Raw genomic sequence first — 17,337 nt, 5'->3', positions numbered from 1 at the left:
ATTTAATTTTTTTTCCATCGAAATATGATTTGTTGATTTTCATTTCTATCGTCTCGGTTACACAATTCGAGTGCTTTGATTGGTGTGTGCACAACTAAACGATTCATTGAATGTAACAAGAGTGAAAAAAATATTCAGATTCACACATTGGAAAAAACATTTTCCATTTTAATGAATTAGAAAAAATTTAAACAAATAAAAAAAAACACACGTACAAGCAATCGAATCAAAGCGTTTTGAAGCCATAGAGAAATGTCGATTTGACAGCAAATAACGTTTTTCAATTGGATTTTGCGTGTGTGAACATTCCATTGGGTGAAACAATTCGGCGTTGGTGAAAGGGTAAGTGTGGCACTCAAATGACAAAAACAGTCCAAATTTACAGAGAATAAAAGAAAAACAAAATAGAAAAAACAACAGCAACAACACAATGTTTCGACAAAGTATATGGGTGTGTGTGTGTGTATGATTGCTTTATAGGTTTCAATTTCCATTCGAAAAAATAATTTGGCTGCTTTGAATTGCGTGCCTGGAATTATGCCTAAATGCCTACATTGGTTTTTGTTCATTTGTCGATTTTGTCGTTCTAGGCCCATTGTATTCTTGGCCATTGAATTCGAATCATTTCCCATTTTCCCAAAATACAAAATATGTGTGTATCTCTCTCTCTCTCTCTCTCTCTCTCTCTCTTTCTCCTTCTCTTTCTTTTGATTCGTTATATGTATTAGGTTATAGTGCGTCAATTTCCTTGTTAATTTGAATTTACTCAAAAACATTTTTGCACTGTCGATACCATTCATAAGGTTCAATGAATGAATTCCGGTACACCTGTAGCGATACATAACGAGAAGAAAAAAGCTACAAGAATTTGTCACACACGACGAATTAAAAAAAATAGAAAAATAACTATATAACAGCTCAGTAGTTACCGGCTGAGAGTGTTGATCGAACAAATAGAAATCGTGGTGAGTTTCCACAGAACACAATTGAAAATTGGTCGCGTCGATATGACTAAAAACCGAAATGCTTGTGTGTCACGTTTCAATTTGAGGTGTTTGAATGTTGTACCTCTCATTCGAAAATCACCATGTGATCACTATTGTGTATTTTTCATTTTGTATACTTCCTGTTTTATTAGTTTGGTTTTTCTGTTTTCTTCCGTTTTGTTTTGGGAGTGTTATTCTTGTAAGGAATATGTTACAACAAAAAAAAATCCTAACAACAAAACATAGAAAAAAGCTCAAAATGTGCCGATGTTTGAAAAACGCAATAAATGCATTATTAACAATGGACATCAACGGATGTATACAGTCGAGGCAAGGGACAAAGCCAACAAAAGTGGCTTGTCGAATCGAAGATGGTACCATCACGCAGATGGAAAAGGCACAAACGCGACCAAACAAAATAAAAACACCACCACCACCAACAACAACAACAACAACGAAAATGCGAAAGAGAAAAGAAAAAGAAACACCATTCTCTACAATTTATACAAAATCATTTGTATCTGTGCGAACACGCGAATGGAATTGAATCAGAAGGGCGACAAAGTGAAAAGAAGTGAAACGACAAGAAAAAAAGTGCAGGCGATTCTTTGCTCATCACAACCTTTCGATTGCTTAAGTGTTTGAGAGAATGGCAGATAGAAAAAAGAGAGAGAGACAGAAAGAAGGAGTGTTTGCAAGAGAGAAAAACGAAATAAAAAAAAGAGAAAGAGATTGTCTGTTTATTATTATAGAAGAAGAAATGCGTTTGATAAAAACGACATCTCACCCTGAATCGCAGCTAAGAAAGAGCCAGTGGATAAGAAAACATAAAATGTGTCTCGCTGGCACATCACACACGTCATGCACACGGGTTTTGGCGAGTGCTGCGATTTGTCAGATCAACTCTTGGGTGCGTAAATGCCATAACAGCCTGATGGTTCTCTGAGCATGAGGGTTTGATGTTATTGTTGTTATTGTCGTCAGTTACGAGCATTCGAGTTCGTTGCTTATTATGCATTATGCATACACATGTATTTAGTTAAATAAAGCGTTATTTGTGTGTCAGTTATATGTGCAAACGAAGCATAATCCTTTTTTGCTGCTCATTCTTTTTTCTTCTTCGCTTTATTTTACTCTTTCTATATCTCGCTCTTTCACACACAAATACACATACTCTTCTCGTTTTTCCATGCTATTCTTATTTTTGTGCTTTTACTCTGTGTGCTGCGTGCTTTCTTCTTGTTCTTCCCTGTCCCTCTTTGCATGTGTACTTTTTTTTTAAATATTATTTCGTTTGGCTTGTCTTGCTTTTGCCATTTGCGATTGCTATTGCTCGATGGATTCGGTCACACATTTTCCGTATTCTGTTTGTATGGCAAAAGAGAGAGAGAGAGATTGTGTATATGCTTTCCGTGGCATGTTCAATATATATAGTGTACGCTGTTTGCAGTTGTATCAGCAGCATAACGCGTATCCACTATAAAATAACTCATTTGCATAATGGGATACTGAATTATTTAGGACCAGTTGTATTTGTATTTCTCACTTGCTCTCGTTCACTCAGTCACTCACTCACTCATTTCATGCAATGTGTACATATACACATCACACTGCACATGCCGCACAAGCCATTTTTATTTGCATTTCCGTTCCAATGGCACCCCAACTCTTCTCATTTGTTCACTCTTCTCGTTTTTTTTGTCGTTGTTGTTGCTGCTAGATTCTTTTTGGCTATTTGATTGTCTTCCGTGTGCATTGCATGAGATGTGATATTATTTTGCGTTTTGTTCCATTAGCCATTCAGATCAAAGCGGATGTGTTTCGTCGGTCGATGCCGTTGGTTGTTTATTATTATTATTATTTTTGTTGTTGTAGTGGTGGTGGCAGTGGCGTGTTGGCTGTCGTATTTGGGGCCGCAGCGACACTGGAATTTGGAATTTCGTTATTGTTGTGATAATAGGACATTCGTTTTCCTCTCATTCATTTCTCTGTTTCGCATCGGGAGGTAATCGCAATGCCATATTCTGCATTTGTAAGCTTTTTCGCCCATTTAGGCCGACCACGATTTATAATTCAGTCACAAAAGAAACGCAAGTGAAACACAGGCCTTCATATTATTTTTTTCCCCCCTCTTTCTGTATTCGGAATTGTTCTCAATTTTGATACTAAAATCCAATTTCAGTATAATTTTCACTTTATCTGGCATTTCATTTCGTCGACATCTCATACAAATACACGGGCATTCTCTCTCGAAGCATCCCATCTCCAATAAATATTCTCTCATACAAAATGCAGCTTAATGGAAAATACAAATACAGCTTGGGAAAATATCGTACACAAAAGAAAATATCGCCTCATAAATGAGCGCACCACTAAAAGTCTTTGTTTGAATTCATTAATCAAAGAAAGAAACAACTAATCTGTCCAACGCTATGAAATTATACACGAGTTATATTCGCTTCGTTTCGTCCATTTAATTTTGTCAGTAACAATCCGGCTGCATGAAATGCTAAAGCTGCCTCTAATGTGATGTTGACAGCGAGTTTGAGCTGTGATTTTTGTTGAGCTGGCCAAAAACTATCTACCGATTACTGCATCATATTTTGCTTTCTATCATATCTTTTACATACACACACACACTGTTCACTATCCCATTTAAAAAATAAAACAACTCATATATAAATAAAAATCACTCGAGTCAACGCTTTTACTTTAGTTTTTTTTTGTTGAAAATGGATAAAAAACGGATAAAAAAAGGAGAAAAAAAGTCAAGTGTCATTTTACTCTGCGTGTATTTATTTAAAAAATAAAATGATCGTACATTTTCCATAAATTTCGACTTGATAGACAAGTACCGAAATTAAAAAAAAAAAGACTATTAATTATGAATTAATAATTTTACGAAAATTCCATATGAAAACATGAAATTTATTTGGCATTTTAATGTTAATGCTCACCCTTGGTCAGTTGTTGTTGTTGTTGCTGCTGCTGCTGCTGCTGCTGTTGCCACTAGGAAAAAATGTGTATTATTATTATGAGGCTATTATTAATTATTAAAAATTGTGTATATCGTTATCCTCGGAGCAATGAATAAGAGTATAATATCTAATTGAAGGCATAAAAAACCAACAATAACAATGTGCCAGTAATAATTATGTTTCGGAATGGAAATTTTGTGAACATCAGACATTTCATTTGGCCAAAAATTCATCCGAAAAAAAAAACATATTTCAAAAATAATGGTAATGGTTAGTAAAGTTGTGTTATAAAATTATCTCATACCAAATTGTAACCAATACCGTGAATTCCAATTTCGAAACATCAGTTAACAAACCCAAAATCAATGTATAAATTAAATGAATTTCGGATGCAATGTAATTTGCGATTTTTGAGATATTTTCTAATTTCAACAGTTCATATGTCACTTAAACACACTATTTAATGTATTTTGTTTATTTTTATTTTTTCTTTCAGATCGACAAGCTTCGAAAAATATATGAAATTGCTGTGTCATCTAAATATAGATTTGATGTTCGATAAATTTTAAATGAGATTTGATTATAAAGTAACTAACCATTTTGAAATAGAAAACCAATTGAGTAATCGATTTTGAATACATCGAACATTTTGATTTAAAAAAAAGTAGCCTGAATAAATTATTTCGAATAAACTTAAATTTCTCGTGTTCATCACTTTGTTCGAGTGAGAACTCACTTCGAATGAGATATGTAGTGGGAGTATGCATGTGAAAAAATAATGAACGTAATCAATAATTGATATAATAAAATCGTTCGAATTTCACGTAGATATATAATTTTATATCGATCATCAGTGCATGCTTAAAAGTCTTTTCGCTCACCAAACAACACTCAATACATTTAAAAATTATTGGAATTCGAGGTGTATGGCTTTTTGTTTGTTGTCGCTGCTGTTCAATTCAACTTTACATGACTGAATCTGAAGCCGAAACTGAATAATTAAAAGGGTGAAAAGAGATAGACTTTAAAACCAAACCATATATTATAATGATAGAAGCAATCAATCGATTACAATGAAAATTCGTCCTAAAGTAATAGCGCCGTCACAAAAAATGCCAAACATCCAACACAACGGATGTAACGGTATGCCAAAATCGGCAAAAATATTTGGAAACTGTACGGGTACACCATCACGAAGTCCAGCATCATCGTCGTCATCATTGTTATCAACACCATTGGCATCATTTATGTCATCGTCATCGTATACATCATCGAATGATGGCTGCTTTGGCAGCCGAGTTACAGCTTGTGAAATGAACTGCAACAGCAGCAGAAGTAGCAGCCGAAATAGCAATAACAACAATTGTTCACAAAATATTGGTGCAGGCAATGGTAATGCCACCACTACAAATACGTTTGGAATGACAAATGGACACACAGGAAATGGCACCGTTTATACCAACCATCATCATCATCACCACCACCACCATCATCAGCAAGCAACAAACTCACAAAAACATGGCTACATTGAAAAGAATAATCACATTTATGCGTATGCTTTGATCAGTTTGATTGCGATTATGGTATATCTCAATGGTATCAATGGTGAATTCGTACACGACGATATACCGGCCATTAAATTGAACAAGGATGTTATTGGCACCAATAAAATAACGCGATTGTTTTTTAACGATTTTTGGGGCGCACCAATGAATGATCCAAACAGTCACAAATCATATCGACCGCTAACGGTTCTATCATTTAGGTAAGAGCAATATATTAATATATTTGTATGCATCTAATATAGTTTACAATATATGTGCATATTGAAACAATAACAAACATAAATGCTTATGGCATACACACACACAGACAAACACAGACATATCACAAATACAATATTTACCCATCATTAGATTATTATACAATAACAATAATTCAAATTTTGGATAGTGTGTCGAATGCATGCAGATCTATTTCACTCACACTATCACAATTCACACTCATTGGACACACTTTAAATGCTCTGCCAGTTACTGTTGCCTGCAGAAACTCAACGTCATTCAAACCATTTTCATTCCATCCCCCAAATAAAACAAATGCGCTTTTGTTTTCAATTTCATTATGAAACATACACTCATAATAGCTATAAATAATCCAATCAAGCATTTGGGCCGCGCAAACGTCTCCTAACTCACATACTCTATTTCTTATGCAGAGACACATTTTGAATCCTTCTCTTCCTATTCGGCACGTACAGCAATTTCGAACTGAGTCAGGTGTTGTATTCCAATTCCATTGCTCTTTTGTGAAATGTTCAATGCAGAGAATAATATTCGAAACGGTTTGTCGACAATTGGGAGAGAGATAGAAAGAAAGAGAACGCACATACGCCAATGTCTCAGGAATGTCTCTTGCATGGTTTTGTCGAAAATTTCGGACGTGATAACTGTATTTCTCTTGCTGTTCAAGCCACAAATCGAAGAAATAAGTAATAAAGTCATATATGCAAAAAACAAACATAAACATTTCGCACTCACATCCATATAAATAACATATCATATCATATTTATTATGTGTGTGCTGTGTGTATATGTGTCTGAGAATGAACATTTTTCCATTCAAAGCACACCGATCACTAAATACAGAGCTCTCTAGTACAATCGCTCTTCGGGGCCTTAGTTTGGAATTCGTTTACGTTCAATGCATTTTGGTTTACATTATGCATCTATCTGCATTGTGTGCGCTATCGTTTTCGGTACCAAAAATGAGATCGCAATTCTCGCTTTCGTTGTCGTTCGCTTAAAAAGTTAAGTTTATGAGAAAATTTGCGTATCGTCTTTCACATTTAATTCTTGTTCATCAAAAGTTTCAACTCCATATTTACCTTGGCATATCCATTTCAGAAAATTCGGGTAATCTTCTCATTGCAACTGCACACAAATACACATAGACACACTTCATTTGAATTCATCATGTTTTCTTGTGTACAACACAGCTCGATATATTTTTTACTGCGCTCAGCTATACGTTCCATTCAAATATTTACTGCTTGTTCCTTAGCAAACACATTTGACTAGCCTTAGGTCGTCGTCGCCGTCGTCGTCATCTTTGTCGTTGTTTTGCAAGCAAATACATACATCCATTCTACACTGCGTTTTCACTATAGTTTCTCTTTCTGTTATTATTTATGTAATTTAATTTATAAAATTCATGTAGAGACTTCCCTAAGAAGATGTCGTACAATTGACCACGTAAACTTAATCTAGTTAATGCATTTGCGTTGAAAATAAACCGCAAATGCGTACAAATACGTTGCACAAATATACACAGACACCACCGTTCAACGTTCACCGTTACCAATGCCGATATCTCTCTGTTGTCTGTGTTACCATCATGTTCAGTTTCTGCCTCGTTGTCGTTCTTCGTCTTCCGATCTCCTTTGATATGTGCTCACTTAGCCAAAAGAACTTTATCACATGCAATTGCTGAATTTTATGCTAGTGTTGTTTAATGCTTTGTTCTAATTAAATTCGTTGAAAATTTTGCACATTCTCATTTTCGTTTGCAACAACGAGAAAATTATCGATTCAAATGAGAGTGTTGTGCTGAGAAGCGACTTTTTCGCCTTTCTCATTCTCACTCTCAATCCATCTTTTTATTTCTGTGCATCTTTCTCTCGTTTTCTCGTTATTTCTGCATTCACTGTTCAATTCGGGTGAATTTTTTTTCTTTTTTCATTCAGTTGAAATGGCTTTTTGTTTGTAGTATGTCCTATTTTGTGTCTTTGGTATAATCGAAATATCCAATGAGAAAAGGAAGAGACAAACACAGACCAAAATGCAAATAAAGTTGTGCAACAGCGCATCAAACAATTCAAGCAAATAATCCAGTTCGTCTTGCGAAAAGAACGAGGACCACGAAGAGAGAGAGAGAGATAGAGTCAACAAAAGAAAGAATCAGCTTTAAGTGCTGCTGCTGACGATGGTTTTGCATTCGAACACTATTTTCGTACCGTATACATATACAATCCAAACAAGATAGTTCGATATCAAATCTACTGATATAAAACAAACTGAAAAAACACATACACACACAGACACACAAATACAGCCAATCTTTGTAACATCCGTAAAGAATAAATAAATACTTTTCGGTTTCGATCATATATATATACATATCTAAAAAAATTATTTTTTTTTCTCTTTTCCTATGTTTTGACCAACATTTTCCAGATTAAACTACTATTTGTTCGGTTTGAAACCATTCTGGTTTCATTTTACAAATATTCTAATGCACGCCATTGTTTGTGTACTATTTACCCGGGTTTGCATCATTGTGGCCGGTCTTCAAGATAATTTTGCAATAATAGCTGGCATTATATTTGCGATTCATCCAATTCACACAGAAGCGGTAAGTATCTAAAAGTCACATATCCCATACACACATAGAGACAGATGGACAGAAATAGATATACACATGCAAATATAAGACAAACTCAAGCCAGACAACTCTGATTCGAAAGTGAATATGCGTTTCGCCAATGGCACGAACTAAAAGGCATATTGTTGTTTGGCCATGTGAATCGACCAACATAACTTCTCCTCTCATTCCATCTATCCTCAATTCCGGATTAGTTGTTACAAATGATTTGTCTTCAATTTGTTGCGGTTTTCCCTATGTATAGATAGTACAATGTCATCAAATGCTATTGCAATTCACCTTCAAGCATTTAACACGGAATTATTTGAATGCGACAGGAGACGGAGAGCAAGGGAATGGGAAAGGACGTGCATTTCGAAAACTTTATAGCTTCTTGACTGTATATATGCATTTAATCTCTTGAATTCCGAAAATCCGATTAGTTGAAATTTTCCGTCATATCATCAACATCACCATCATCAAAAACAAAAACGTCAACAACGACATAACGAATAGGGCAAGAAATGAACCGCTTGCTCATGAAATGGTAAACATTTTTCGCAAAGAAAACCGACATTCATTTCATCGTTGCTGCTGGAATTTATTTTGTTTTTGTTCAAAACAGCATTCACCTCTCTTTAGCATCAACAGTATGAATTTGAAGTCTGGTATGAGGGAACCGTTGTTAAGAATGCAATGAAGGTGAACAAAAGTAGCGAATTATCACAACGGCAACAACGACGACAAGACAATATCATCAACAACAATAACAAAACCAACACACTAAATTGTAACAAATTTATTTTATTTATTTGATGGTTGTTTTCTCTCTCGCCGACAGGTCACAGGTATAGTGGGCCGAGCAGATGTCTTAGCCTGTATATTCTTTTTGATTTCGTTGCTGGTTTACCACGGGTAAGTAAATGGGATTATCATCAAACAATATTAATTAGAATATAAAAGCTCAAATGATAAATGATTGTTCACTTCAAATCGATATCACACACACACACATATCCAATCAAAATAAATGCTTTCAATGGTTTATGATTATTATTTTTTTTTGGTTTATAACTATTGATCAATTAATTCAATTCTGTTCACAACAAAAACAGCACCAACAACCATCAGTAATCGAATTGGCTCGTAAATGATTTTGTTCAATGCACAAGTATATTTCACCCGATTATATAATAATAATAAAAGTAATGGTTGTTGATGTTGCTGTGGCCGTTGTTGTTCCATTTTTAAGACTCAAGTATCACACACAGTGCAGTGATACGTGTAGAAAATTGGCATGAGTGTGAGGATAATCGCAATATAAATGATTTTTGTGTTTTGTTTATGAGCCTTCTCGTTTCATGCATTTGTCATTTTCATTTCGGTCCATATAGGAAAGCGTACAGTTCAGATGATGCATCAACGTGGTTGAGTATATTATTTGGTGGAATATCCATGCTATCAAAAGAGACGGGAATTACGATATTTTTAGTGAACTTAACGTATGATTTGTATCGTTGTTGGCCATCGTTAAAACGTACACTGGTCGACGTACATTGGACACCGGAAAGTCAACAATGCTATCGTCGTCTCTCCAAATTATTAATATCAATGGTCATTCTACTGATAATTCGATTGGCCCTATTACAAGGATCGTTTCCAAAATTTTCACAACAGGATAATCCGACAGCATATCATCCCAGTTTTTATGTCAGGTAATTTATTCATTGGTAAATACCATCAATCGTTTAGTGGAAAGAGAGAAAAAAAAATAAACACACGCATGCACAAAAACCTTGTGTGAAATTGCAAAATTTCATATTATCTCTTTCTCTCACATACACACACTATTTCATTCTTCTATTTACATTATAGAATGTTAACGTTTTGCTATTTGGCGGCATTTAATTGGTGGCTTATGCTGTGCCCTTCAACACTTAGCCATGATTGGCAAATGGGAAGCATACCATTGCTCACATCAATCAGTGATCCAAGAAATTTACTCACATTGTGGGCTTTTGCATCGACCATCTTAATGTTGCACAAAAGCATACTCGATTTTGAGGTAAATATATAGACTTCGTTCTCACCAGTGAAGTCTTATGCTTTAATTTACCAATGTCCCATATTTATCTCTTTTCGATGTTTTTCATTTACATTGTTTGTTTTTTTCTCTCTCGTCTTTCCGTGTTTCTTTCCATTTTTTTTCTCTCTCCTTGTTATTTTGTTTTGTTTACAGACACAACGCTATGCGCCGCTTATATTGGGTGTTTTGTTGCTCATTTTGCCATTTCTGCCAGCTAGCAATTTGTTTGTTACCGTTGGATTCGTAGTGGCGGAACGGTGTCAATACATTTCAAGGCAAGTTTATACACAATATACAAATATAATATAACATAGGCATGCCAGTAACTAGAACGACAAAGTAACATACATATACGATATGTGGAAAACCAAAGCGAGAGAGTCGGCTTTTTCCTCCCTCTCGTGGCAAAACAAAACAAAACAAAAACAAAAAATTACAATCAATCGAGAATAGCTCCGAATAGTCTTATTTATGGTTATAGTTTTTGTTTATTCGTCATTTGCTCATTAAATCGCTGTTAAGTATCACATAAAATACTTTGAGACGTGGCCTATCGTTCAATCGAAAACTTCGAAACCGTACGAATGGATGTAAATTGCATTTTTATGTGCACAAAAATGAAAACGAATTATCCTTCCAAAGGTTCGTTTATGTGTTTGAGTCACGTCAATGCAAAAAAAAAGGTGAAAAGCCGATTTTAGCAAAAAACCTACCACTCATACACGCCCGATTCACCGAAAAAATCACAGTATCGTATAAACTGGAATGCCTTCTAAAGCAAAACATTTTTTTTTGAATTGCTTTTTCAAACACATTAACAACCAGCGCCCATTCTCATTTTTCCTCATTCTCTCTCTCACTCACCCTGATTCATTTGTGAAATAATTAATATTTAAAACCAAAATAAGCTTCTGTTAGTCGAAAAATTTATTGCACCATTTTTCTATTTGAAACTCATTTAATCGGTTGAATTTGAGTATAATGTATTCGGTTTTCTATTTGGACTGGGGTGGAAAAAAATGATCAGAATTTTTGTGCGCGCTAGAAAAAAAAAACACAGTTTCGCCTAATTATTGTGCTTTTTTCCATTAAACTCTTGGTTGATGTTCATTTGTTTCTCGCCAGTTCCTTGAAATACTACTAATTGGAACTAATTTCTTTAACAAAGGATGTATAAGTCTTTATTTTGCGTATTTTGCTGCTTCTTCAATTTTTTATTCATAAGAAAGCCAATCCATTCGCTGTTCAAAATTCATTATCTCTCTCTCGCTCTTTCTACGTCTATCTTGCCATCCATAGAAATAATTAAAAAGCTGAATGACGAAATAGATTAAATAATTGAAGTGGGACGGCCTACGTATTTTAATAATAAATCTCAACGATTTTTTGATAAAGCGGGAGATAGAAAAGGGAAGCGAGAGAGAGAGACTAGAATTAAAAGGAATGGAGATGAAGAGAATTTCTACCAACGAATGGATTTTGGTTGATTACAATACAATTAGACAATTGTAAAATACGGAAATAGATGGGATTCGTTACATGTTTCACAGTAGTAGGTATATAATATATATATATTCGAACATTTACTGGCAACAAATTTTTTTCTGTAACCATTCTATTTACATCTATTTTAGTCATATTTTTTTCTAATTCACGATGGCATCGTTTAGAAGCGAGGAATACATATATAATATATATAAAATAAGTGTGATATGAGAATAAACAACACTATTTCCATTTGGATGTTTCGGTCTATTGGTCAATTTGAGTTTTTGTCGTTCGAAATGTGTCCAACGCAAACACACAAACTGTGAAATCGATAAATTTCCGAAACAAATACAACACAGAGACACACAACAGGGACCGATTTATATTACATAGATATATGCATGTAGATCGCAACAAATCTAATTTCAAAAGCATTTGATAAATGCATATTTGCTTGCATTGTATTGATAGTGGATTTTGGAATTTAGTTTATGTTTATGGTTGAAAATATTTTTTATTTTTGATATTTATAACTTGATTTTGTGTTTTTATCATTAAATATTCCCATGTGGTAATGTCAATGGAACCATCCGATGCCTCATCGTTGATTATTTGATTTTGGACTCGCTGCTTTGCCATTTGGGGATACGGATACGGTGTCCTGATCATCTCTGCACGCACGTGTAATCATCGACATTAAAACTCATTGCGATTTGTGTGTCGCGCGTGTGTTCGCTCATCCCTTCCAATTGTGCACACAAATCATACAAATGACTCGCGTATACATACATTATCCGTATTATCATCATCACGCGTGACGATTCGTTTTCGAAAATTTTCCGAAAATTTGGATGCATTTACACAGTTTGGGCTGCGTTCTGCTTGTCGTTTATGGTGCGCAAATAATGTGGGAAACGATGTCTAAATACCGCAGCTTTATTATTCTTATGGGGATACTGCTAATTACCGTTGGCACCTGTAAAACAATAACACGTAATCGAGATTGGTATTCACGTGAACGTTTGCTGCGAGCCGGTCTTGCGGTATTGCCACACAATGCCAAGATGCACTACAATTTCGGAAATTTCCTAAAGGATTCATTTCAAAAAGAGACAGCAACACTACACTATCGGGAAGCATTAAGGTTTTTAACGCATTTTTGTTTATTTATGTGACATTTGACTGGATGAAATGGGGAGTATATTGAGATCACTCCTACCACTCATCCATCCATTCAAATCCAATGTTATTGCATAATTTTTGGTAAATTCAGTGTGCTCTTAGCAAAACACAGCATTGACTTTGTACGTTGCATACAAAATGTACATACAGAGTACACTAAAATCGCACGCACAACAAATAAATATCCGATAAACTCCTCTCTTTATCCCACCCATTATAATCCACCGTACTTTCCTTCACTTGAATGCTTTCATTTGCACCACTTGGATAATTAAACAACACAATTTCAAATCATTGACATGAGTACACGCTCACTGTCGTAACCCAGTGCCACTCACTAACATCCACCGCTCACCTCCATCCCTTGTTATGTCTTATCAACATCCAACACACACACACACACACATACCAATTTTCAAAATAAACCATTTTGCACACTCTATCCTCACAATTCGCACAACCATCATTTGTATTCATATAAAAACACTCGAAATATTCGCAATTTTATGTTCGATGTGTTTTTGCGCTTTGAATGGGTTTATTTATATATTTGTATATTTTTTTCATTGTGAATATCTGTTGGCATTGCCCACCAAAAATCGTCGAAACAGACTATGGCCAACGTATGCAAGTGCTCACAATAACTTGGGAACTTTAATCGTCGACTCACCAGAGGCTGAAGATCATTTCTTATTCGCTATTATGTATGCATCAACGCATGTAAATGCTCATTTTAATTTGGGACAACTCTATCTGTAAGTACCCATTCTCATCTTGTATAACACTCTTTGTCTCTCTCTCTCTCACACACACACACACACCATTTTTCGAATATATGTCTAGAAAAGAATTTTTATTACATGCCATTATACAATACGGTACATCTGCATCACCATCATCATTTTGCTGGTGCCGATGTAACACCATAATATTATCATCTCGAAATGCGACACAAAGAAAAAAAGCTGAAGAAAATGAGAAAAACACGCCGAGAAAAGGAAATGTAGTTTTGTGTATGAATGCGTGTGTCTGTGTGGTGGAAACAACGCACACTCTTATTATGCGTTCGCATTTCGAGATGCTTATTGACCAACATTGACTTGAATTTTTTTCTATCTCTTGTTCATTTTTCCCACTTACGCTTGGGTTTGTCGGTGTCGTTGTTTTCATCGTCATGCGGAAGAAGGAAGAAGAACCAAACCGATAATGCTATCCGGATGATGAAACGATGCATTGAACTCGATGTGACATATGTTAAAGCACATTTGGAATTGTTTCGTTTGCATGGTGAAGGAAGTCGGGGTGCTCTTATTTTAACCGATGCAATAAAAGCGAATCCTGACAATTTTAAATTGAGGCTCGCCTTTGGAGAATGGCTTCTAAACAATGGTAAAAACACATAATGTGGAAAATATTCCACCATTGCATTACATTACACAAAAACACATAACATATTCAATTACTTTATTACAATTTTCATTTCCCGTTTGTCGCTATGCCTTTCTGCCTCTGCGAATGGAAAAATAAAATCCGTACAGGACTTGCACCTGCTGCAATGCACACATTTCAACGTATATTCGAGAAGAATGAGTCGAACATGCTTGCAATTACTGGCATTTGCAAGTCAATGCGAAAAATGGGTCAATGGTCGCGATTGCATTTGCTAATGACGAGGTAGGTGTCGTATTCTCTGGTAAAAGCGATTGAAAATTTTACGCATAAGCAAAATGCAAAATGTTCACCATCAATGTAAATATTGTTTTGTTTTGATTCGATTTTTTCTCTCTCTTTCTCTATTTCTCTTGCCCTTTCCCACGTTTATTGTTGTCACATTGTCGCTCCAAATTGTCAGACTTCAAACCATCTATCGTTTAAAACATGGTGGTTCCTATCGGATTGACATTTATTTACGCAATTGGAGCATACGAACGGAATTGCAACGGCGTGCATATTTGTACAATGTTGAAAATGAAACATTTCATGAGCCTGGATTGAGTGCAACGCCTAGTGAACGAATACGAAATGATAGTGGCACTACAATGTTAACATCACATCAATTGAATATAACAAATGATGGTGTACAGCAAACGCATGAAGCCGATATCTATCAAAATAGCTCAAATGAAGAAAATGCCAACAACAATAATAATAATAATAACAACAGCCACAACAAGAGCAGCAACAACAATGGCCGGGACCATGAACAAAATGGCACAAATCAAAAAGATTTTACGTATCAAAAGCAATATTGTAATGATGTAAAGACGATACAATCCGACGATATGATGCGATCAAATGGTGTAAATATCGCAACCCGTACAGAAATTAATACCACCATACGCAAACCATTGGGCAATGATTTAATCGAAAGTGATTCTTCAATAAAATATTTATGCGATAAACATGAAATGATCGTTGAACATCGATGCGGCGGCACATGGAATAAAAATATTCGAAATTGTAGCGAGAAAAAATCAGCCCAAGATGCCAAAACAACAAAACCCACCACTACCACCACAACGACGACGACGACGACCAGTGTTTGCAAAATCATTCAAAACAAACAAAAACAGTGCCCATTCAATCCACCGACTACAAGTGAGATTGGCAAATCGAATAAACCGCCAAAGCTAAAAACACAAAATACCTTTATATCGCGCTTATTTCTTACCGACATTCTCGATAACATTTGAACCATTTTCAATAGCATTTTATTCATCCATAAACAATACATCGTCAAAAGTCATTTATCATTTTGACATCAACAGTTTCGTCTTTTTTTTTTCTTCTTTCGACACATTTGAAACAAACAAAAAATGGAACTGTTTTCTAGCATTTATTTTCACAAGACATTTTTTCTTCTATCGTCTTTCTCTCATTCAAATGAAATGACAACAAAATCAAAACATTCAATTTTAAGAAGCTTATGAATCGTATTATTCATTGAATACCTTTCACACCATGAATTGTAACATTTTACAAAATGATGCCAAATATATAGTAATTTTTATTATATAAAAAAACGAAGACAGCAACGGACAAAGATGGAGAAATAAAAAAAAATCACAATTTTTCTTCGATTCTTAATTACACCATATGAATACATGAGATTGAATATGCAACGTCTACACATTGAAATGTACAGATATGTTGCACTGCAATAAAAACTTCGTTTGTATCATATTCATTTATAAATATATAAATATATCATCATGTCAAAACGCAAGCAATTTTTTTTTGTTTTGAAATACCATTTTTTCTTATTAAAAAAAACTTCATCATCATCATACTAAGTAACCAAGAACTGAAAGAGAAATTCTCTTCAACATTACATCATTACCATTTTAAGAACACAAAAGTAAAGAATCAAGCAAATACAACAAGACAACAACAAATGGAAAAAAGCTCTTATTTTTCTATATTCTTCTAGCGATTAATAAGCATTATAATAACATAAAACTTTTACAAAAAAAAAAAAAACAAAACATTTCAATTTTTAAAAAAACATTGAATTACACTTACTTTTCTTTATCATTTGACAACGAACGATTCAGCTTTATTTAAGTAGCATTCGCATGAACATTTCAAGCGTTATAGACATAAAATAAAAAAAATATATCGCGTTATAGATTACACAGAACATTGCTCATTTTTAGTGATCTCTTACAATTAGTTCATTTTTCTTCACCTAATTAATAGCAAACAAACAAACAATTAGATACACTTACCAATCCAGCTCTAACAATTGATTTTATTAGAATTTTGGAGCAATTTTACTACACTTCAGAAATGTTTTTTTTTTAATAAATTGAAAAAAATAAGCAACAAAATCGAAATTCAGCGATAAAGTAAGGCATTTTTTTGTCAAATAGTCAATTTTTGAATCATATGACTCAAGGGTTAATAGATGATTTAGTTGCATCTTCATAGCTGCTTATCAGAGTAAGCTCCATAAACTCCCACTTCAATGGAGAACGGATTTGAAATCATCCTTCTAAAAATTGGAAAAAAATTTAAAGTGTAGATTTTTTAGGTCTTCGATTTGTCAGAGACAGAGTTTATGCTAGATGAAATGACATAAATGAAGACATTTTTCCTAGAAAAATTTAAAATTATAACACAGACCACTTTTCTTCAACAATTTTGTTCCAATTATTTTCCGACTCGATCAGGTTTGATTATATTCGACTTATCA

The 17,337-nt window shown here is 34.5% G+C and overlaps 1 protein-coding gene across 2 annotated transcripts; it reads left to right on the top strand.

Annotated features, from left to right (window-relative positions):
- On the top strand, nucleotides 1–15,978 carry LOC116346892 (protein O-mannosyl-transferase TMTC1-like). 2 transcript variants are annotated; one of them, XM_031777177.1, is made up of 12 exons: nucleotides 1–342; nucleotides 4,461–5,729; nucleotides 8,200–8,377; nucleotides 9,228–9,301; nucleotides 9,781–10,101; nucleotides 10,262–10,451; nucleotides 10,626–10,747; nucleotides 12,826–13,104; nucleotides 13,754–13,897; nucleotides 14,329–14,531; nucleotides 14,681–14,816; nucleotides 14,995–15,978. In XM_031777177.1, the coding sequence occupies exons 2-12, from the start codon at nucleotides 5,038–5,040 to the stop codon at nucleotides 15,833–15,835; spliced, it is 3,180 nt and encodes a 1,059-aa protein (XP_031633037.1). In that variant the 5' UTR covers nucleotides 1–342; nucleotides 4,461–5,037; the 3' UTR covers nucleotides 15,836–15,978. The 2 variants fall into 2 exon arrangements, with proteins under 2 accessions (XP_031633037.1, XP_031633027.1); XM_031777167.1 differs by having other exon boundaries at nucleotides 14,326–14,531.
- The last annotated feature ends 1,359 nt before the right edge of the window (nucleotides 15,979–17,337 follow it).

Source organism: Contarinia nasturtii, unplaced genomic scaffold (assembly GCF_009176525.2).
Source record: "Contarinia nasturtii isolate CC-2019 unplaced genomic scaffold, AAFC_CNas_1.1 Cnas_scaffold_129, whole genome shotgun sequence".
NCBI classification, from domain to species: Eukaryota; Metazoa; Arthropoda; class Insecta; order Diptera; family Cecidomyiidae; genus Contarinia; species Contarinia nasturtii.
Note: the sequence above shows the minus strand (reverse complement) of the source record. Positions and strands in the feature narration are given on the sequence as shown.